The sequence below is a fragment of the Spea bombifrons genome, chromosome 3, assembly GCF_027358695.1.
Source record: "Spea bombifrons isolate aSpeBom1 chromosome 3, aSpeBom1.2.pri, whole genome shotgun sequence".
In the NCBI taxonomy this organism is placed as follows: domain Eukaryota; kingdom Metazoa; phylum Chordata; class Amphibia; order Anura; family Pelobatidae; genus Spea; species Spea bombifrons.
Window position 1 is genome coordinate 101,697,815 of NC_071089.1, and position 22,678 is coordinate 101,720,492.

At 40.7% G+C, this 22,678-nt stretch overlaps 1 protein-coding gene across 5 annotated transcripts; it reads right to left on the reverse strand.

Annotated features, from left to right (window-relative positions):
* Positions 1-919: 919 nt before the first annotated feature.
* LOC128484309 (NACHT, LRR and PYD domains-containing protein 3-like) lies at positions 920-9,757 on the reverse strand. Of its 5 annotated transcripts, none has more exons than XM_053460645.1 (8): positions 9,717-9,757; positions 8,212-8,547; positions 8,086-8,121; positions 5,800-7,507; positions 3,861-4,031; positions 2,986-3,156; positions 2,244-2,411; positions 920-1,291 (listed from the first exon to the last, which is right to left on the reverse strand). In XM_053460645.1, exons 1-8 carry the CDS (start codon positions 9,730-9,732, stop codon positions 1,072-1,074), a joined length of 2,826 nt encoding a protein of 941 aa, XP_053316620.1. In that variant the 5' UTR covers positions 9,733-9,757; the 3' UTR covers positions 920-1,071. The 5 variants fall into 5 exon arrangements, with proteins under 5 accessions (XP_053316620.1, XP_053316622.1, XP_053316623.1 ...); XM_053460647.1 differs by having other exon boundaries at positions 9,611-9,744; XM_053460648.1 differs by having other exon boundaries at positions 1,102-1,291; positions 2,287-2,411.
* Between the last annotated feature and the right edge of the window lie 12,921 nt (positions 9,758-22,678).

Below are 22,678 nucleotides of genomic sequence, written 5' to 3' on the forward strand. Positions count from 1 at the left end.
AAGATGTCTAACCAAGGAAAAGGACACAAACTAAACCACTCAGCATGCTTCTCTGATATGCAAATCAGTCGTGCACCCATTAACTTCAATTACTAAAGACTTTATTAGGGCTGCAACAACTAATCGATAAAATCGATAATAATCGATAATGAAAATCATTGACAATGATTTTCATTATCGATTAGTCGAATCGACTTTTATCGATTATAAAAAGAGGGATTTTTCAGAGCAAATGCTCTGAAAAACTCCTCTCCTTATATAATCCGACCTCAAACAGAGATCGGATTATAACACTAGAATCCAGATCCCTCGCAACACTGCAGGGGACCTGGATTTCCCTCACTGTCTGCTGGTGGGTGTCCATGCGATGTGCACAGACAACTTCCGTCTCTCCCCTCCACTTCTGCTGGGGCTTCTACGATGCAGCGCCAGCATCACATGATGTAGAAGCCCCAGCGGAAGTGAAGGGGAGTAACGGAGGCTGTCTGTGCACATTGTGCAGACCCCCACCGGCTGACAGAGAATCGAGGTCTCCTGCAGAGGATCATCCTCTCTGTCAGCTGGTGGGTGTCTGTGCGATGCGCACAGACAGCCTCCGTTACTCCCCTTCACTTCCGCTGAGGCTTCTATGAAGCTCCAGTGAAAGTGCCTGTCAGCAACAGAGGTTCACAAAACACCAGGGAGTCGGGTAGAGAGGCAGCGTGGTGTATGGGAGGGGGAGGAGGCAGAGCGGTGTATGGGTGTTGAAAATAAAGAGTGTTTATGGAGTAGAATGTATAATTTACCCCATAAGTAGAATAAGAAAGATATAAATATCTCTCCTTTCCCACACTTTCAAACATTCAGAGTGACAGGATTGATTTATCGGTCTACACTGCAATATCCAAACCGGTCCAGACGGATTTACTGATCTCTTCTATGAAATGTTTAGTCCTCATATAGCAACCCATTTAACTACTACTTTCAACGCTATAGTTCAAGAAGGGAAATTCCCACAAGAAATGACACAAACTAATATTCTTCCCATACGAATATTATTAAAACTGGAAAGTCACCCACAAATGTAGCAAATTATAAAAATGTCTTTTTAATACTAGACACTAGATTAAAACAATTTATTGACTCTTTAATACATCCAGAACAAATAGGTTTTGTACCAGGAAGATATATGAGATTCAGCCCGTAAAGAAATGATCCCAGAGTCCTGAAGGTTATTCTCAGGGTCCAGTATATAATAATAACATCTCGCAGATCCTCACAGCAGGATGAGGTTAGACTACAGTGCAAGAATCTGCAGACAGAAAATAACAAGAATTAATCCCGATTGCTTCCTAGTGCCTAGGATTTTACCTGCTGGACATGAACTGATTATAAAAATAGTCTGTGCGTCTGACAGCTGTTTCTTTTTTAACTCCCAGTCCGGCTCCCCTCTTTCCCCTGTAAGCTGTTCTCCTTCCAGTTCCCACATGCACACGTTACATTTCCCTTTCCCCTCTCCTGTTTTAGCATACGATGATGATTGGAAAGTAAGAAATGTTCTGTATCCATCGTATGATCAGCGAGTCAGTGTCCTCACTGCTGATCTTCATTCCTAGACAGTGCGTTGTCTCTGAAACGAATTGCCCAGGACGCAGGACAAGTCCCCCTAAATGAAAATCCTAACCCAGAAAACCCTGGATGCGTTATCTCCCTAATACTCACACAGGGAGTTCTTCAGGACTTTTGTTGTGCTCATTAAATATTTCATTCCGTTCCAACTTTTGTGCTTTTGTCATAAGAGGTAATACATAACTACAGCACCATCCTAGATTTTAACCCATCTATGCCCTCAGGTGAGATGATTATTGTATAAATATTAGTCCAGCGTCACCCAAGGTCCCGCAGGATGCAGTCTGGGTGCCGGAGACACTCACGCATAAGTTTTTGTTCCAAGTCCTGAAGGTTATTCCCTGACAGATCCAGTTTGGTCAGAGATTGGTTTGTGAGAACATCTTGCAGATCCTCGCAGCAGGATGAGGTCAGATCACAGTCATACAACCTGCAGAGAGATGAGAAAAACACAAGAATTAGACCTGATTATTTGGCATTTTTAGTCTTGGATTAGTCAGACGGCCGTCACCAAGTGAGTGAAGTAAGCTGTGGGAACTTGAATGTTGCTGGATTTGGGTAATGTGCGACTTTGAATTCACAAACAAAACTTGACAGACCTGAGATAAACAAAAACATATTAGTCCAGCTCTCACCGCAGGTACCGCAGGGTGCAGTCTGGGTGCCGGAGACCCTCACACAGAAGTTTTACTCCTGAGTCCTGAAGCTTATTATATGACAGATCCAGGTTGGTCAGAGACCTGTTTGTGATAACATCTCGCAGATCCTCGCAGCAGGATGAGGTCAGATCACAGCCCCACAATCTGCAGAGAAATTAGAAAAACACAAAAGATAAGTACTTGTCATAATTACACTTTTAATTTATTTAACCCCTTCAGTTCAATCATGTTTTGTTAAACTATGATTTCCCTTTCCTTGTTTGATAAATCCCGACAAATTATTAGTAATGATAGATAAACACTATACTAAAACAGAAAACAACTATTTTATTTTTTATTTTTGCTGGTTCTACTCAGTAGGTGGTAAGATTTTATTGGCTCCGGACTGACCAAGATGGTGGCACGTGTTGTCTCATGACCCTTCCTCATTGGACAGCCTGTGAGGACTACCTCAGCATGTGAAGCATATGGGAAGCGGGCCTTCCCACCCCTTTTTTCTCTATATATCCTATTTCTCCCCTCTCCTTTGCCTTTGGTTTTTCCCCTCTCTCTCTCTTCCCTCTACTTTTCAAATGCCTTATTTAAATATTTTATTCCATTCAAACTTTTGTGCTTTTGTCATAAGAGGTAACACATAACTACAGCGCTATCCTAGATTTTATCCCATCTATGCCCTCAGGTGAGATGATTATTGTATAAATATTAGTCCAGTTCTCACCCCAGCTCCCGCAGGGTACAGTCTGGGTGACGGAGGCCTTCACACAGAAGTTTTACTCCTGAGTCCTGAATGTTATTCTCTGACAGAACCAGTTTGGTCAGAGATCGGTTTGTGATAATAACATCTCGCAGATCCTCACAGCAGGATGAGGTCAGATGACAGCCCCACAACCTGCAGAGAGATGAGACAAACTCAAAAGATAAGATTTTTAACCCCTTCAGTCCCAGTATATTTTTACTATATTTTTGTTAAATTATGATTCCCCCTTTCCTTGTTTGATAAACCCACACAAATTATTAGTGATGGTAGATAAAAACACTACTAACATTTTTTTATTTATTTTGCTTCTTGTACACAATAGGTGGTAAGATTTTATTGGTTCCGGACTGACCAAGAGGGCGGCACATGTTGTCCCATGACCCCTCCTCACTGGACAGCCTCTGAGGACTTCCTCAGCATGTGAAGCATATGGGATGCGGGCCTTCCCACCCCTTTTTTCTCTATATATCCTATTTCTCCCCTCTCCTTTGCCTTTGGTTTTTTTCCTCTCTCTCTCTTCCCTCTACTTTTCGAATGCCTTATCTTTGCTCTTCCTGCTCTCGAGCTTCATCAAGACCGTGAAATTTCTGTTGAATTCTTTTGGTGTGAGTATTTTACATTTAGTCCTCTGTGGCTTTTCTTACAATATTCTAAGAATACTCACACAGGGAATTCTTCAGGACTTATTGGTTGAGGTCATTAAATATTTTATTCCATTCAAACTTTTGTGCTTTTGTCATAAGAGGTAACATATAACTACAGCGCTATCCTAGATTTTATCCCATCTATGCCCTCAGGTGAGATGATTATTGTATAAATATTAGTCCAGTTCTCACCCCAGCTCCCGCAGGGTACAGTCTGGGTGACTGAGGCCTTCACACAGAAGTTTTACTCCTGAGTCCTGAATGTTATTCTCTGACAGAACCAGTTTGGTCAGAGATTGGTTTATGATAATAACATCTCGCAGATCCTCGCAGCAGGATGAGGTCAGATGACAGCCCCACAACCTGCAGAGAGATAAGAAAAACTCAAAAGATAAGATTTTTAACCCCTTCAGTCCCATTATATTTTTACTATAGCTTTGTTAAATTATGATTCCCCCTTTCCTTGTTTGATAAACCCGCACAAATTATTAGTGATGGTAGATAAAAACACTACTAACATTTTTTTTTATTTATTTTGCTTCTTGTACACAGTAGGTGGTAAGATTTTATTGGTTCCGGACTGACCAAGAGGGCGGCACATGTTGTCCCATGACCCCTCCTCATCGGACAGCCTCTGAGGACTTCCTCTGCATGTGAAGCATATGGGATGTGGCCCTCCCGCCCCTTATTTTCTCTATATATTCTGGACCAAAACATTCAGGGTTCACTTAGCCAAAACCGAAAATGACCCCCACCTTTAAAAATAATAATAAAAACTCACATTTTTAATAAAAGTAGGTAACACACAATTGGACAAAATTAGCAATATGACTTGGCATGATTTGGCATGACAGGAGTGTGATTGCTAACAGCGAGCACGGTCCCTTCATGCCTAGGTACCAGCATTTACTGGTTGCCTGGATTGCTGTTAGCAATCACACTCCTATCATACCCAGGCAACCAGTAAATGCTGGTACCTAGGCATGATGGGACTGTGCTCGCTGTTAGCAATCACACTCCTATCATGCCAAGTCAGCCAGTACATGCTGGTACAGGGTGGCTGTAAGTGATGTGCAGACCCCATACTGCTGGCAGCATCACTACACAAGGGGGGCAGCTAGCTAGGTTTCAGCATGTACTGGCTGACTTGGCATGATAGGAGTGTGATTGCTAACAGTAGTCACAGTCCCATCATGCCTAGGTTCCAGCACTTACACATCCATCCAGTAACTGCTGGAACCTAGGCATGATGGGACTGTGATTGCTGTTAGCAATCACACTCCTATCATGCCAAGTCAGCCAATACACGCTGGTACAGGGTGGCTGTAAGTGATGTGCAGACCCCATACTGCTGGCAGCCTCAATACACAAGGGGGGCAGCTAGCCAGGTTTCAGCATGTACTGGCTGACTTGGCATGATAGGAGTGTGATTGCTAACAGCAATCACAGTCCCATCATGCCTTGGTTCCAGCACTTACACATCCATCCAGTAAATGCTGGAACCTAGGCATTATGGGACTGTGATTGCTGTTATCAATCACACTCCTATCATGCCAAGTCAGCCAGTACATGCTGGTACAGGGTGGCTGTAAGTGCAGACCCCATACTGCTGGCAGCATCACTACACAAGGGGGGCAGCTGGCCAGGTTTCAGCATGTACTGGCTGACTTGGCATGATAGGAGTGTGATTGCTAACAGCAATCACAGTCCCATCATGCCTAGGTTCCAGCACTTACACATCCATGTTATCACACACACACACACTCATTTATTCATATAATCATTCATTCACAGATTCATTCCCTCAATCACACACACTCATTCAAACACCCTCCCCACCCCCTTACCTGCACTGCAGCTCCTCGATGCCGCTTACAGACTTCAGCAGGGGGCGCGGCCTCCCTCTGCCTTCTCTGCTAAAGCACAGAGGAAGTAGGATGTCACGTGAACTCCGCTTCCTCTGTGCAGTCCAGAAGACCCTCCCACAAGTAAGTAGCAGGGCTTGAGGTGCGACCCCTGCGACCCCGGTAGTTCCGCCACTGGATGAAGCCATGGCCATTAATCTACATGAACACCCTCCCCTCCATCTATAAATCCTACTCACAGGATCAGTCATGGTACAAACACTTACGTGATCTCTGAACACTCGCAAAAGCTTTTGGAGAGTGTCTTCATTGCCTCATCAGTCATTTTATAATGAATGAACTCCACTGTGTGAACTGTCTCACTATTCACCAAACAGTAGGCCATGGCTTGGACAATGAGGGTTTCTACAAATTCTTCATCATAAGCAAATAAGGAACGGATCTTCAAGTGCATCAAATGAGGCATCATTCTCTTCACAAACGTCGTATCCTGAGTCTCGTACAAATAGCACAGGATTTCTTTACTATCTGAAGCTGTGGATATCCTTTTCTTCATCCATTCTTCCAGAATAGGTTTCAGTCTCGATGACATTTTACACCCAACGCTTTTTACAATTTCATTTATTTGGTTTTCCCAACAGAGGCCAAACAAGAATTGTACAGTTAATTTTAAGTGTGATTGTTTCTCAGACTCCTCCAGCAGTCTCCTGACCTCCTCCTTATGACGGTTCGGATCAGATTCCTCAAGCAGGACATAATAGAGAGCTGCGAAGAACTGCTGTACACTCAGGTGGATGAAGCTGTAACATGTCTTAGTTTCAATGTCCCTCTGAAACACGTTCTCGTTCAGGAAGAGAGATTCTTTTTCTGACAAATCACATCCATACTCTTCCAAATCTCCTTTCTCAAATATGATCTTCTGGTTCCAGACTCCATTCTTGGCCAAATCACTCAGCTTCTTCATGTAGGACTTTATGGGCACATCGGACGTTCTGCTGTGATATTTTAACAAACCTTTCAAGTAAAGCGTGTAAACAGAAGTGGGTGTTTTATAACGAGTCACATTAAAAGTCTTTTTTATCTCCTGTTTGAGTACAGTGCATACAATCCAGCATGTAACAGGGACAGCACACATAGTATAGAGTGCCGCATTCTCTTTTATCGCATTGAGAGCTGCTTCAGCTTCGCCTTTATTCTCAAAGAAGCTGAAGAAATAGTTTTCACGTTTTTGCCCCGTAAATCCCAGAATTTCCACATAACGAGGACGCTCAAAATACTTGTTTAACTTCTCCAGTGAGAAAGGTCTTGTTGTAATGATCAGTGAAGACGTCTCGAGAACCTGTTTTCTTATCAAGCTGCTTAAGATTACTTCTTTGGGGACCACCTGATAAGGATGGCTACAGTCCTCACTGAGACCCATAAATGACTGATCCAATTCATCTAACCCATCAATAAGGAAAAGGATTTTCTCAGGATCTTGTAAAATTGACTCCATTGCACTCTGTGAGCATTTTAGCCGACACATTTTGGATATAAAATCAGCAATGCTCGTTTCTCCAATCATTCGGTTTATCTCCCTGCAACTCAGGTAAAACACATAATTAAATCGGTCTTCATACAGTTTTCCCGATGCCCAGTCCAGCATGATCTTCTGGGCTGTCATAGTTTTTCCGATCCCCGCAGGTCCCTGTAACACCACAGTTTTCGGAGAAAACCCATCTTCGTCAGGATCAAACAGCTTGTCAGCAGTGGTTGGGAAATATTTATCCGAACATCTCCGCTCCATCATCTCAAGGTGTCTTCTGCCTAAACCTCTTATTTCCTGTTTTCTCTCTTCTTCGTCACGCTGCATTTTTATTAGTAGTAGGTTGGTGTAGATCGTCTCCATGTTAACGTTCTCTCCCATCCGGCCATTTTTATATTGAATGCTTTGGTATTGATTCTTTACAAAATCCAGGTAATTTCTTCTGCACTCTGTGGAGGATAAAATATATCAGATCACCTCAGTGTGGAACATTTTAAGACTGGGCCAGAGTTTTCAGGAGAGATATGGTTTCAACCCTCCCAACTTCTCTATTTAATATTAAGGGCTTGCAAGTTTCTCCATCTAGGAAGGCTGAGCATAGTTCACTGTATAAGAAGACTAAATAAATCTTGCCAATTTAACTATACACCATACAGGGCCAGCCAAGCTTTTCCTGGAGTAAATGCTCAGTAGGGTTGGACTTTTATAATGTTTGCTAAAGACAAGGGGATGAAACCACAACTCTTGTAAGCTCTCTCTTCGGTGAATAAACCCAAATGTCATAATAAGAATATGTCTTGATGCTGGATAGTTGAAATATGATGGTAGAATACACGGAAGCTCTCCTTTTTTATGGGGTGTAGTCAGGAACCAGCGAGCATTGGGGGTTGTCCACCTACCCACGTTATCGCAGGGAGGTGGCCATACCTGTAAATCAATACATCTAAAAGAATCTGGTTCATTTCTGTGTTAACTCACACCATTGAACTGTTGGCATTATAAAGACAAATATCTATAATTTACATACCGTTAACGTCTTCCGACAGTTTCAGGCCGAATGAGCCTGAAATATAAAGTACGGCCAGTCAGCATCATGTAAATAAACACATTAAATAAATAGAAAAGTCGAATCTTCTACATTCACCAAACTTACATGATTTTAGTGTCTCTTGGAGTTTTTCTACAAGTCCCATCAGACCAATTGACTGTAAGACTTGACACGTCACATCCAGAGCGTTCCTCTCTCCATAATAATCCACAAGACGCCATGAGATATCAATAGGGTCTCCACCTTCCAGGTGTCCTCGTCCTAAGGGATCTTTATTGTTATATCTAAAATCTGACAGCTTACTCCGGAATCTGTTGAAATCTTCTCCTCCCAAATCATACAGAAAGTGCTGGAGAATGTTCAGAATAGTTGGTGTATCAGTCCTAGAGCACGCGTCTGGAGAAGACATGCTGGAGGTAAATGCAGCATCAGAGGATGAATCTGAGAAAGACATGGAAGGGGTGAATAAAATAATAATGCCATTCTACATCCACGTATATGTATGGTTAATCCTTTAAGGACAAAAAACGTATTAGCATTCATGGGACAGGGATATGGCTATCCTAACGAGACCAAAGACTAACTTACAGCTATCTCATTTTAAATACCCACCCATTTTGAATTTAGCATTTTTTTAAATTTTTTTTAATTTTTGGGTGCTGGGCATATAAGGGTTTTTCTAACCCTTCTAAGGGTTTTTTATTAAGGTTCACAGGATGCATTATTGAAATTTAAAAATACATTTTTTAATTTTTACTTTTTTTGTTTTTATTTTTCTTTATGTTTGGGAACCACAAGGATATTTCTTGTAACTAAAAGTAACCTCAGATGAGGTCATAATGATATTGCAGGGGGCCCTTTAAGACTATATCTACAACTACAACAGTTTTTTTTTAATAATTATTCATTTTTTATTTATGTATTAGTTTTTTAGGGTGTTTATATTTTTAAAATTATTAGTTTGTGTTTACTTTTGTAAATGCTTGACAAAGAAACAAAGAGTCTGAATATATCACAGAAAAAAAATCACAAACCTTATACTCTAGGGGCCCACAACAGGTTAATTTTCTCTGTGGGAAGAGCAGTAAATGTTACATATTCAGAGTTGCAGGGTCACTGCTGTCATAAATGCTGTAAAGTGAGATTGTTCATTCATTTTTAGTTCTTTAGCCTCAGATTGTGTACAGACTGCTGAACAGGAGAAGAAATGATAGAAGCGTTAAGAGAAAAGCTAAACCAAACATAAACAAACAGAGAACCAGGGAGTTCATGAGATAAATAGTGTAACAAAAAGCAAAAAGGAGGATAACACGCGATTCAAGGAAAAGAGAAATAATACAAATACAAGAAAATTTATGGTAATAAAAGCAGACACTGTAAAAGGAAAGAGAAAAAAGAAGGAGCAGAAATTGAAAGTGAAACAAGATGAAGGAGCGAAAAATAACATAAGGAAATTGGGTTGTTTAATTGTTCTCCTCCCCGTTAATATTTCTTTCCTACGTACCTTAGTGACTTTCCATCATAAGAAGAAAAACCTGATTTCCTGGGAGATGCTGATTTCATAGAGGTGTCAGCACTAATGAGAAGATGAAGGGGACGTGCAGCCTTACCTCTGCTTGCGTGCATACATTCAGCAGGATGGACTGGGTGTGCTGGGACAACTAACCCTTAACTGGGAATGGGAGGAGCTTTACTCTTCAGTAAAATACTTTAACCCCTTCACGACATAGACTGTACATGTATGGACTCACAATGCATTGTTCTTCAGGGGTTAAGGATGTCCCTGGCTTACTGACAGGTTTTTTTCATCTAATTATTTACCCCTAATTACTCTCTGTCACTTTCCAAATGGATCTGCGGGTACATAGGGTACACAAGTTTTTGTTTTTAGAGTAGCTGTCCCTGTCTATAGACTAAAAAAACATCCTTTCTAAAATCCACACCTTTAGTTTTTGTTTTAAAACTTTGTATTTTTCCCCAAAACTCTAAATGTTTACCTGCTGACGATTGCTGGATCCAAGGAGTTCATCTTCAGATGTAACACCGTATCACTATTTTTTAGCAAATGTAATATTGCTTCCTCGCTGCTTACTTCCTTAATCAATTGATTTAAGATTTCCTTCCTGTAACGACTCACAATGTAAATGTGTAACAAGAACTTTAAACCGTCCTCCTCTTGTTCAGTGACTTCTCTGTAACTGTCCTCTTCAACAAGTGGCTACACTCACGGAGCTTGCTCACAGTAAGGGCTTGCATCGACTTGCTTTCGGCAAGAGAGAGAGAGAGAGCAAATCATCCAGCGTATATGGGATCTGGAAGGAAGGGAAGCCCCGGCAGGTTGTGGTAGGGACCCTATTATTAAGAGAACAAACAGGGAAATCTGTGGTTCTGATCGCAGTAACCGAATAGTTTGCTGTCTCCCAGGTTCGGCATGTTGCAGATGGAGATAGATTATTAGGATTGGCTGGTGAGGATCCAGCTGTCTTGGTACACCAATAACATAATAAGAGGAAGATGAAGAGTCCTAAAAGGTAATTTTAGGGATAAGAAAAGGACCTCCCAGGTAGTATTCTCGGAGATAGTCGTGGCAACTGATAATGTTGATGTAGTGGCTGTTACTGAGACCTGGTATGAGAAAAATGATTGGGACATAGTGATACCAGGGCACTCTTTATATACAAAATACAGCAAGGGCAAGAAAGAGGGAGGGTTGGCCTTATATGTAAAAAATACAATAAAATCTAACCTAACACAAGTTGGTGAGCAGAACATGCAGTCAGTTTGGGTTACTTTACAAAGTAACGGTAAAAAGTAAAGTAACTCGTGTTGGTGGGATTTATTGACCACCTGGGCAAGTAGAAGAGCTCAATAATCTACTAATTGAGGAAATGGCTAAAATGACAGTGAAAGGGGATGTTATAATCATGGGTGACTTTAATCTTCCTGATGCGAACTGGAAAACCAAAGAAGCCGGTTGTGCCCGGAGTGCAGATATTCTAACATCCCTACTGGGATTATCTTTAAAACAAGTAGTTGAGGAGCAACTCGTAAGGCAGCCATATTCGATTTATCACAAATGGAGATTTGTTAATGGATATTACTGTAGGTGAAAGTTTGGACTGTAGAAGCATATTGTGCGCACAAAATTTTGGTTCTGGAAAAATTTTGCACAACAGAAATTTTCTGCGCACACCACCCAAGAAAAATTAGAGGGAACATTGCTTACTGTCCAAAAAAATTCAAATAAAATATAAAAACATAAACACATTGGGTATTTCTAAACCCAGGACAAACAGTAGAATCTATTTAGGAGGTCTTCTCTATAGCTTTCATAGATGAGTAAAAGACTTTTCTAGGGCTGCAACAACTAATCGATAAAATCAATAACGAAAATCGGGGGTGTTTAAGACATATTGGGGCACAGAATGGCATATAGGAAGTATAAGGCATATCTGGGGCAGAGTGGCAAGCTGGGGGTCAGATGTGAATAAATGGGGGGGCAGGTTGGCAAATAAAAGAATACAAACAAGAGGCATTGTTCTCATAGTTTTTATTAAATATGAAAAAAAAGTTTCCATATGAATTAATATTTACTAATGAAACTTTTTTATAGGTATTAACCCCTTAAGGACCGGGCTCATTTTTTCTTTTTGTACCCTGTGAGACCGAGGCTGTTTTAATACTTTTGTGGTGCTTGTGTTAAGCTGTAATTTTCTCCTCACCCATTTAGTGTACCCACATAAGTTATATATTGTTTTTTTCAGGACAAGATGGGCTTTCTTCAGATACCATTATTTTGATCATATCATCTTATTTACTATAAAAAAAATTAAAAACACATGGTGAAAAACTGAAAAAATACCCCAACATTTTATGACTTTTATTTGAAAAATCTTTTACTCACCTAAAAAAGCAAGTAAAAAAACTAGCTAAATAGATTCTACTACATGTACTGAGTTTAGAAATACCCAATGTTTTTATGTTTTTTTTGCTGTTTTTTGTAAGTTATAGGGCAATAAGTACAAGCCTTTCCAAACCTTTTTTAACAAATCTGGTCAGTCTGCCTCCATCTCCTCTTTTGGAACATCTTTGAATCCAGTTAACTCAATTTAACCCATTCAAACCATATATTTTTGAAAACTAGACACCCCAGGGTATTTCAAATGCTGTTATTTTAACCCTTTCCATGCACCAATTATACAACCACACTTTGTCAAACTTTGTAATAGTAATTCTTTTTTATTTTTTTTTCACACAAATTGTACTTTAGTTATAGATATACAGGTTCTGGTATATGTCACTGTCAAACAACACCCCAATGTGTGTTCAGGAACATCTCCTGAGTGCAGTGATACCCCTTAATGACAAAGCCCGTACATGTACGGGCTCAAAATGCATTGTTTTCAGTGGGTTTAGGGAGCGCCCATTGTCCTTAAGGGGTTAAAATGCCACATTTGGGAAGTGCGCTTTTTTTCTCCATTTTGGTGAGTCTGTACCTATGCCCTGTCTTTGAGCTCGGCCACTCCAATTTACCCCATCAGCCATTTTTTTTATATTAGACATTTGGGTATTTGAAGTGCTTTTAATTTTACTCTTTGTTGAGATTTTTGAGAAATTTTAGTACTTGCCCAAAATAATAAACTTAATTTTTTTATTAATTTTTTTTAATACTTTTTTTTATATTTTTTTTTACACATTTTGCTGGTACTGGATGGTTCCTCTAGTGACATCACTGCATAATTATTTTTAAATGTTAGCACATTTTTTAAAAATTTTTTTTTCCATTTTTTTTAATTATTTTTTGAATATTTTACTAATCACATTGTGATTCGAAAGCTGGGCTCCATTGACTTGCATGGTTGATTGCAGTACCTGAGTTCTCTAGAGGGTCTGGAGACCATCTAGCGAACTTTTAAAACTTTTTTACAGGGGGGCCGCCATTTTGCTGATGGTGAAGATCACCGGCAGTGGTGGCTGTGACCGCTCTCTGGAGCGGTCACAGCCCGTCTTAAGGTAAGTGATCGAGGCATTCCAGCGACACCATTTAAGTTTAGGAAGCGATCGTTGATCGCCTCCTAAACACTCTTAAAACAGGCATCCCGGGGAGGGACCAGGCATGGCCCCCGATGCTGATCTCGGCGTTACTGAATGCCTCGACATCAAGGCATTGCAGCAACGCCGTTTAAGCGAAGAAAGTGATCGTTGATCACTTTCTAAGCTTATTTAATTTTTTGACGGTTCAGGACCGGCAAAGGTCGTTAAGGGGTTAAAACCTAGTAGGGCTGCAACAACTAATCGATAATAATCGATTTTTATCGATTATAAAATGAGGGTTTTTTTCAGAGCACTGAAAAATACCCCTCATTATATAATCCATTTCAGTGACTCACAGCAGCAGCTCCTACTTACCAGTCCCTCCCTGTAATCACTGTGAAAACTGGCCCCGCCCCTTCCTTCTCCCAGAATCACATGGCTGTGACACTCATCAACTGTAAGTATAAAATTATCGTATTTGCTCGATTATAAGATGACCCCCCAAAATCTGAAAATTAATTTAGGAAAAAAAGAAAAAGCCTGACTATATGACGACCCTATAGGAAAAAAGTTTTACCAGTAAGTGTTAATTCATGTAAACTATTTTTTTGAAAATAAAAGCTATGATTGAGACAAATATTTTTTTGTTTTTATTTCCTTGTATTTTACAACCTGCCCCCCAGTTACGCACATCTGCCCCGAGGCTTGCCACTCCAATACGGCACTGTGGCCCATGATATGCCTTTTAACCCTCTATATGCCACTGTGCCCCATGATATGCCTTTTAACCCTCTAAATGCCACTGTGCCCCATGGTATGCCTTTTGGCCCCCTATGTGCCACTTTGCCTCCAGAAATGCCTTATACCCCTATATCCCACTCTGGCATTTAGGGGGTTAAAAGGCATATTATGGGGCACAGTGGCATATAGGGAGGTATAAGGCATTTCAGGAGGCAGAGTGGCATATAGGGAGGTATAAGGCATTTCAGGAGGCAGACTGGCGTTAAGGGGGTTAAAAGTCATTTCATAGAGCACTCTGCCTCCAGAAATGCCCTATGCCCCCATTTAACACTCCCCCCCCCCCACACACACACACACTTACCGGTGCTTCCGACTCCCTGCTGTATTGCCGGGGCAGCGGGTTGACGTCTACGCGATTCGCGTAGGCAACGTCCGCTGCAGCCGGAAGGAGGTGGAGTTGGCAGCGGGGGTTTGTCTGCGTCCATCACGCAGACCTTCCCCGGCTGTCAGAGATCAGAGTTCCCCATGCTGATCTCTGACAGCCGGGGAAGGTCTGCGCGATGGACGCAGACAACCCCCGCTGCTAACCGCACCTCCTCCTGGCTGCAGCAGACGTTGCCTACTCGAATCACGTAGACGTCAACCCACCGCCCCGGCTACACAGCAGGAAATTGGAAGCACCGGTAAGTGTGTGTGTGTGTGTGTGTGGGGGGGGTGTTAAATGGGGGGAGACAGGAGGATCCAGGTCCCCTGCAGTGGTGCGGCGGATCTGGATCTTAGTCTCATAGTCAGACCTCTATTTGAGATCTGATAATAAGACGACCCCGATTAGAAGACGAGGGGTATTTTTCAGAGCATTTGCTCTGAAAAAAACCTCGTCTTATAATTGAGCAAATATGGTAATATTTGGGCTGCTGAAAGCTAGGGGAGGTGGGGGTTAAGTTAGGGGCAGTTATGGTTAATGGGGTGTTTAGGGTTAATTTAGGGGCAGTTGTGGTTAATGGTGTGTTTAGGGTTAATTTAGGGGATGCTGTGGTTTATGGGGTGTTTAGGGTTAATTTAGGGGCAGTTGTGGTTAATGGGGTGTTTAGGGTTAATTTAGGGGTAGTTATGGTTAATTTAATGCTGAGGACTGAGGGTTAATTTAATAAAGTTAAGGTGCATTTAGAGATAAAGGGGGGGCAAACTATGGGAATCTAAATCCTGGGCGCAGCGAAGATTATTTATAAAAGTATGGTGTCAGTGTGATGTGAACGGGTCTGTGACTCTATGAGGGGACTATGAGATATCTGGGGGGGGTATAAGGTGCTGGGAGGACGGAGTGACATATCTGGGGGTATAAGGCATATCTGGGGGTATGAGGCATATAGGGTATATAAGGCTTATGTGGGGAGGGCAGCATGGCATGTCTGGGAGGCAGTGTGGCATGTCTGGGAAGGATGGAGTGGTGTATCAGGGTATAAGGCATATCTGTGGCCACAGTGGCATATGTGGGGGTAGAGTGGAGTGGCATGCCTGGGAGGCAGTGTGGAGTGGCATGTCTGGGAGGCAGCGTGGCAAGCTCAAATGTGCATAAATGGGGGGCTGGTTGGGAAATAAAGACAAGAAATGCATTTTATCACAGTTTTTTTATTCTGCTGTTTGTATTTAACATTATTTGTTTATTAAATTATTTTAAATAAATGAAAACTTTACATTCATTTGTTTTATCCGATTAATCGAAAAAATAATTGGCCAACTAATTGATTATGAAAATAATCGTTAGTTGCAGCCCTAAAACCTAGTTTGAGAAATATTGTGTTTGTGTTCTTGTAGCTTTTATTATTTATGTCAGTAAAATAAGAAGGGGGATAGAGAAATGCCATTGTGATAAAGAGATAAACGTGTTAATGTGTAAATTTTAAGTTTTTAATTCTGCGGTTTGTTCATTACATTATTTTAAATAAAAGAGAAATTAGCATATTGGTTTTTTATCCGATTAATCAAAAAAATAATCGGCAAACTAATCGATTATAAAAATAATCATTAGTTGCAGCCCCACCATATGTTTTTTTTATAGTAAATTATATGATATAATGGTATCTGGAGAAAACCCTTCTTGCCATGAAAACAATATATAACTTGTGTGGGTTCCCTAAATGAGAGAGAAGAAAATTAAACGAGCTAAACACGAGCAGCGCAGAAATGTTACAATAGCCTGCACTGATATATGGGGTGCTATATATTTAACTTTCCACAGTAAAAATGCACCAGGTCTAATGCACATTTTGCTAATCTAAAGAAAAGCGTCTGATGGCATGACCACTGATTTGAAAGTGTCTGATAGCTTGACTCCAGTTAGATAGGAACTAGTCGCAACCCATCTTGTAGGCCTTAGTTGCCATATATTCCTTCCAACAATGCCCAGTTCTTCTATACCTGAATACTAAAGTAAATAGATACAGGGCCGGACTGGGACTGAAAAGCAGCCCTGGAAAAATTTGGAGACCAGCCCCATATAGTTTATCTCACGGTGAAGCTCTTATACCCACACGCACCCCTTATACACACCCGAGTCACACTATGTGCCATTCTTTTTATCTCATTATTTGTATTGAAATGCCAGAAAGCAAAAGTGTTAAAAGGCCCTAATAAATGAAATACATTACACATAATGGGATCAAAACATTTACTACTGCGAACATTTTTAGATGAAAGAGTTCCATTTTATTCAGTGGAACAGAACACTGATCACATTATTCTTCACGATATTCTGGTGAGAAACTTTTATTTCTTTATTAATTCATGTAGACTATTTTTTTCCATATTTAATAAAAGCTATGATTGAGACATGTTTGGTTTTTATTTCCTTTCATTTGACAACCTACCCCCGAGTTATGCACCTCTGCCCCCAGGCTTGCCACTCTGCCCCCTGATATGCATTCTAACCCCCTATATGCCACTCTGCCTCCAGAAATGCCTTATACCCCCTATATGCCACTCTGTCCCATGATATGCCTTCTAACCCCCTATATGCCACTCTGCCAAATAGGGGGTTAAAAGGCATATCATGGGACAGAGTGGCATATATGCCACTCTGCCTCCAGAAATGCCTTTTACTCCCTATGTCACTCTGCCTCCAGAAATGCCTTATACCCCCCATATGCCACTCTGCCTCCCTGATATGCCTCAACCCTCCTATATGCCCCTCTGCCCTGTGATATGCCTTTTAACCCCCTTTTTGCCACTCCACCTCCAGATATGCCTTTTGACCCCCTATATGTCACTCTGCATCCAGAAATGCCTTATACCCCTATATGCCACTCTGTCCCATGATATGCCTTCTAACCCCCTATATGCCACTCTGCCATATAGGGGGTTAGAAGGCATATCATGGGACAGAGTGGCATATAGGGGGGGTATAAGGCATTTCTGGAGGCAGAGTGGCATAAAGGGGGTTAAAAGGCATATCATGGGGCACTCTGCCTACAGAAAAGCCTTATGCCCCCTATATGCCACTCTGCCTCCCCAATATGCTTTATACCCTCCTATATGCCCCTCTGCCCCATGACATCCCTTTTAACTCCCTTTATGCCACTCTGCCTCCAGATATGCCGTTGACCCCATATATGTCACTCTGCATCCAGAAATGCCTTATACCCCTATATGCCACTCTGGCATATAGGGGGTTAAAAGGCATATTATGGGACAGAGTGGCATATAGGGGGGTATAAGGCATTTCTGGAGGCAGAGTGGCATAAAGGGGGTGAAAAGGCATATCATGGGGCACTCTGCCTCCAGAAAAGCCTTATGCCCCCTATATGCTCCTCTGCCCCATGATATACCTTTTAACCCCCTTTATGCCACTCTGCCTCCAGATATGCCTTTTGACCCCCTATATGTCACTCTGCATCCAGAAATGCCTTATACCCCTATATGCAACTCTGGCATATAGGGGGTTAAAAGGCATATCATGGGACAGAGTGGCATATAGGGGGATATAAGGCATTTCTGGAGGCAGAGTGGCATATAGGGGGACACACTTACATACACACACATGCCGATTTTTTTTGTTTTTAACAAATACAAAAAACATTATACAGTACAAAAAATACATTATTTTACTCACCTTCTACTTCTCTTGACTTCCTGGTAGCTGCACACTGTTCTCCTCTATGCTGACAGGATGCCACTGACCTGACATCCGGTGCTGCAGCAGTCTGAGTGCAAGGGGGCGGAGCTTCCATCTCACGCTGCTCCTATCACTATGCAGCCATCAGACTGCTGGGAATGTAATCTAAACGGCCGGTGCGTGCTGATGCCGCCGGCCAGAGCTACTTTAACACTTTTTTTTTTATTTATATGGTAAGCTGGATCGGCTTGCCATATAAAGTAAAAAAAAAGTATTAAAGCAGAGGCGGCTGGCGGCATCAGCACGCACCGGCCGTTTAGATTACATTCCCAGCAATCTGATGGCCGCAGCGTGAGGGGTGAAAGGTCAGTGCGAGGGGGCGGAGCTTTCACCCCTCACACTGCTCCCATCACTAGACGGCCATCGCACACGGCTGCTGGGTGCTGATGCCGGCCGGCCGCATCAGCACCAGCACCCAGCGGCCGCTTTGATTAGATTTCGGGCAGCCTGGGGGGAAGCTCAGCGGCTGTCTTCATGGCCGCCCAGCCCACGGACCTTCCGGCCCACCGGGAAATTTCCCGGTATCCCGGTGGGCCAGTCCGGCCCTGAATAGATATAGGATTTTGTAGGGACGTACTAAACAGCATATTGGGGATGATGGGATGATGGGATGATTGGCTGCAATGCTCAGCACTATCAATAGGTGTCAGTATACTTTTTACACTTATGGTAAATCAAAGTATGTTCTTTTTGGTAGTTCTTGATACTAAGTTGCAACGAATACATTGCAAAAAGAAGCTGCAAATGTTTAACTATTTACTTGCTGAAATATATACAGTTTTATAACTGAATCATAGTAAATTCTATAGAAATAGAAAAATGTTATGCAATCAAAATATTGATGCATGGGCAACACCATATTTTACCTGTTTTGATTGGCAGTATCTGGGAATAATATGGGAATCTTTTTATTTTTACATGGGGATTATGGGTGGAATATTATAGTTACACATGCTAAGAAACATATTTGACCTTTTTCTGTTAAGAATATGGCTATAAATATTTTTTACATGGGGATTATGGGTGGAATATCATGGATACAGATGCCAAGGAACACATTAGACCCATTTCTGATAAGAATATGGGAGTATTATTATTTTTACATGGGGATTATGGGTGGAATATTATAGTTACACATGCTAAGTAACATATTTGACCTGTTTCTGATAATAATATGGGTATAATTATTTTTAAGGGAGGATTATGGGTGGAATATTATAGTTACACATGCTAAGTAACATATTTGACCTTTTTTCTGATAAGAATATGGGAATATTATTTTTTTACATGGGGATTATGGGTGGAATATCATGGATACAGATACCAAGGAACACATTTCACCTCTTTCTGATAAGAATATGGCTATAAATATTTTTTTACATGGGGATTATGGGTGGAATATCATATTTACACATGCCAAAGAACACATTTGACCTGTTTCTGATAAGAACATGGGAATATTATTTTTACATGGGGATTATGGGTGGAATATCATGGTTACACATGCTAAGGAACACATTTGACCTGTTTCTGATAAGAATATGGCTATAAATATTTTTTTACATGGGGATTATGGGTGGAATATCATATTTACACATGCCAAAGAACACATTTGACCTGTTTCTGATAACAATATGCGATTATTATTTTTACATGGGGATTATGGGTGGAATATTATAGTTACACATGCTAAGTAACATATTTGACCCTTTTCTGATAAGAATATGGGTATAATATTTTTTTTTTACATGGGGATTATGGGTGGAATCAGGGCCGGCCCAAGGCAAAATGCCGCCTGGGGCGAATTTTAAAATGCCGCCCCCCCCTCTTATCTACCCTTCCTCTCCCTCCGTCCCTGCCGCCCCCCCCCATTATCTACCCTCCCCCCCCTTTCAGCAGTCCTGCGGCGAGTCTCCCTGTTCGGTCTCGGTGCCGGCTTGTAATGCTGAGCGCTGGAAATCTTCCGGCACTCAGCATTACAAGCCGGCACCGAGACCGAACAGGGACACTCGCCGCAGATGAGAGAGAGGGTCGCCGAGCGGGTACTGACAGCTTGGTAAGCGAAAACCACTCGGCGCCCCTTTCTCTCTCTTTCGCTTTAAAAAAAAAAAAAAAAAAAAAAAAAAAGGGGCTTGGGGTGGCGAAGTGCCGCCCCTTTAAAAGTGCCGCCTGGAGCGGTTGCCCCACTCGGCTCCATTGTCGGGCTGGCCCTGGGTGGAATATCATGGTTACACATGCTCAGGAACATCTTCGACCTGTTTCTGATAAGAATATGGGTATACTCATTTTTTTTAAAAGGGGATTATGGGTGGAATATTATAGTTACACATGCTAAGTAACATATTTGACCCATTTCTGATAAGAATATGGGTATAATTTTTTTACATGGGGATTATGGGTGGAATATCATGGCTACACATACTAAGGAACATATTTGACCTGTTTCTGATAACAATATGGGTATAATTATTTTTTTTACATGGGGATTGTGGGTGGAATATTATAGTTACACATGCTAAGGAACACATTTGATCTATTTCTGATAAGAATATGGGTATACTCATTTTTTTACATGGGGATTATGGGTGGAATATTATAGTTACACATGCTAAGTAACACATTTGACATTTTTCTAAAAGAATATGGCTGTAAATATTTTTTTTACATGGGGATTATGGGTGGAATATCATGGTTACAGATGCCAAGGAACAAATTTGACGTTTTTCTGACAGGAATATGGGAGTATTATTATTTTTATATGGGGATTATGGGTGGAATATTATAGTTACACCTGCTAAGGAACATATTTGACCCATTTCTGATAAGAATATGGGTATAATTATTTTTTTACATGGGGGATTATGGGTGGAATATCATGGTTACACATGCTAAGGAACACATTTGACCCATTTCTGATAAGAATATGGGTATAATATTTTTTTACATGGGGATTTTGGGTGGAATATCATGGTTACAGATACCAAGGAACAAATTTGACCTTTTTCCGATAGGAATACGGAAGTATTATTATTTTTGCATGGGGATTATGGGTGGAATATCATGGTAACACATGCCAAGGAACACATTTGACCCATTTCTGATAAGAATTTGGGTATAATATTTTTTTTACATGGGGATTATGGGTGGAATATTATAGTTACACATTTGTCCTTTTTCTGATAAGAATATGGGTATATTATTATTTTTACATGGGGATTATGGGTCGAATATTATAGTTACACATTTGACCTGTTTCTGATAAGAATTTGGGTATCTTTTTTTTACATGGGGATTATGGGTGGAATATTATAGTTACACATGCTAAGTAACATATTTGACCTGTTTGATAAGAATATGGGAATGTTTTTATTGTTACATGGGGATTATGGGTGAAATATCATGGTTACACGTGCCCAGTAACATATTTGATGTGTTTCTTTTAAGTAAACGGGTATAATTATATTCATATAAAGGGATTATGCGTGGAATATCATCAGAAATGGGTTCCTTGGCATGTTACCATGATATTCCACCCATAATTCCCATGCAAAAATAATAATACTTCCATATTCCTATCGGAAAAAGGTCAAATTTGTTCCTTGGTATCTGTAACCATGATATTCCACCCAAAATCCCCATGGAAAAAAATGAGTATACCCATATTCTTATCCGAAACAGGTCAAATATGTTCCTTAGCATGTGTAACCATGATATTCCACCCATAATCCCCATGTAAAAAAATAATTATACCCATATTCTTATCAAAAAAAGGTCAAATGTGTTCCTTAGCATGTGTAACTATAATATTCCACCCATAATCCCCCTGTAAAAAAATGAGTATACCCATATTCTTATCCGAAACAGGTCAAATATGTTCCTTAGCATGTGTAACTATGATATTCCACCCATAATCCCCATGTAAAAAAAATAATTATACCCATATTCTTATCAGAAATGGGTCAAATATGTTCCTTAGCAGGTGTAACTATAATATTCCACCATAATCCCCATATAAAAATAATAATACTCCCATATTCCTGTCAGAAAAACGTCAAATTTGTTCCTTGGCATCTGTAACCATGATATTCCACCCATAATCCCCAGTTACAAAAAATATTTATAGCCATATTCTTTTAGAAAAAGGTCAAAGTGTTACTTAGCATGTGTAACTATAATATTCCACCCACAATCCCCATGTAAAAAAAAAAATAATTATACCCATATTGTTATCAGAAACAGGTCAAATATGTTCCTTAGTGTGTGTAGCCATGATATTCCACCCATAATCCCCATGTAAAAAAATGTTATACCCATATTCTTATCAGAAATGGGTCAAATATGTTACTTAGCATGTGTAACTATAATATTCCACCCATAATCCCCATGTAAAAATAATAAAATGCCCATATTCTTATCAAAAATGGGTGAAATGTGTTCCTCGGCATCTGTAACCATGATATTCCACCCATATTCCCCATGTAAAAAAAAATATTATACCCATATTCTTTTAGAAACAGGTTAAATGTGTTACTTAGCATGTGTAACTATAATATTCCACCCTAAATCCCCATGTAAAAAAATGAGTATACCCATATTCTTATCAGAAATGGGTCAACTATGTTCCTT

Excerpts from the sequence above, each read along its gene's own strand:
- LOC128484309 (XM_053460645.1), bottom strand. Across the intron at positions 4,032-5,799 it reads TGCGAGTGTTCAGAGATCAC|GTTGTGGGGCTGTCATCTGA; the intron begins GTAAGTGTTTGT and ends ATCTCTCTGCAG. Across the intron at positions 3,157-3,860 it reads TGTACCCTGCGGGAGCTGGG|GTTGTGGGGCTGTCATCTGA; the intron begins GTGAGAACTGGA and ends ATCTCTCTGCAG.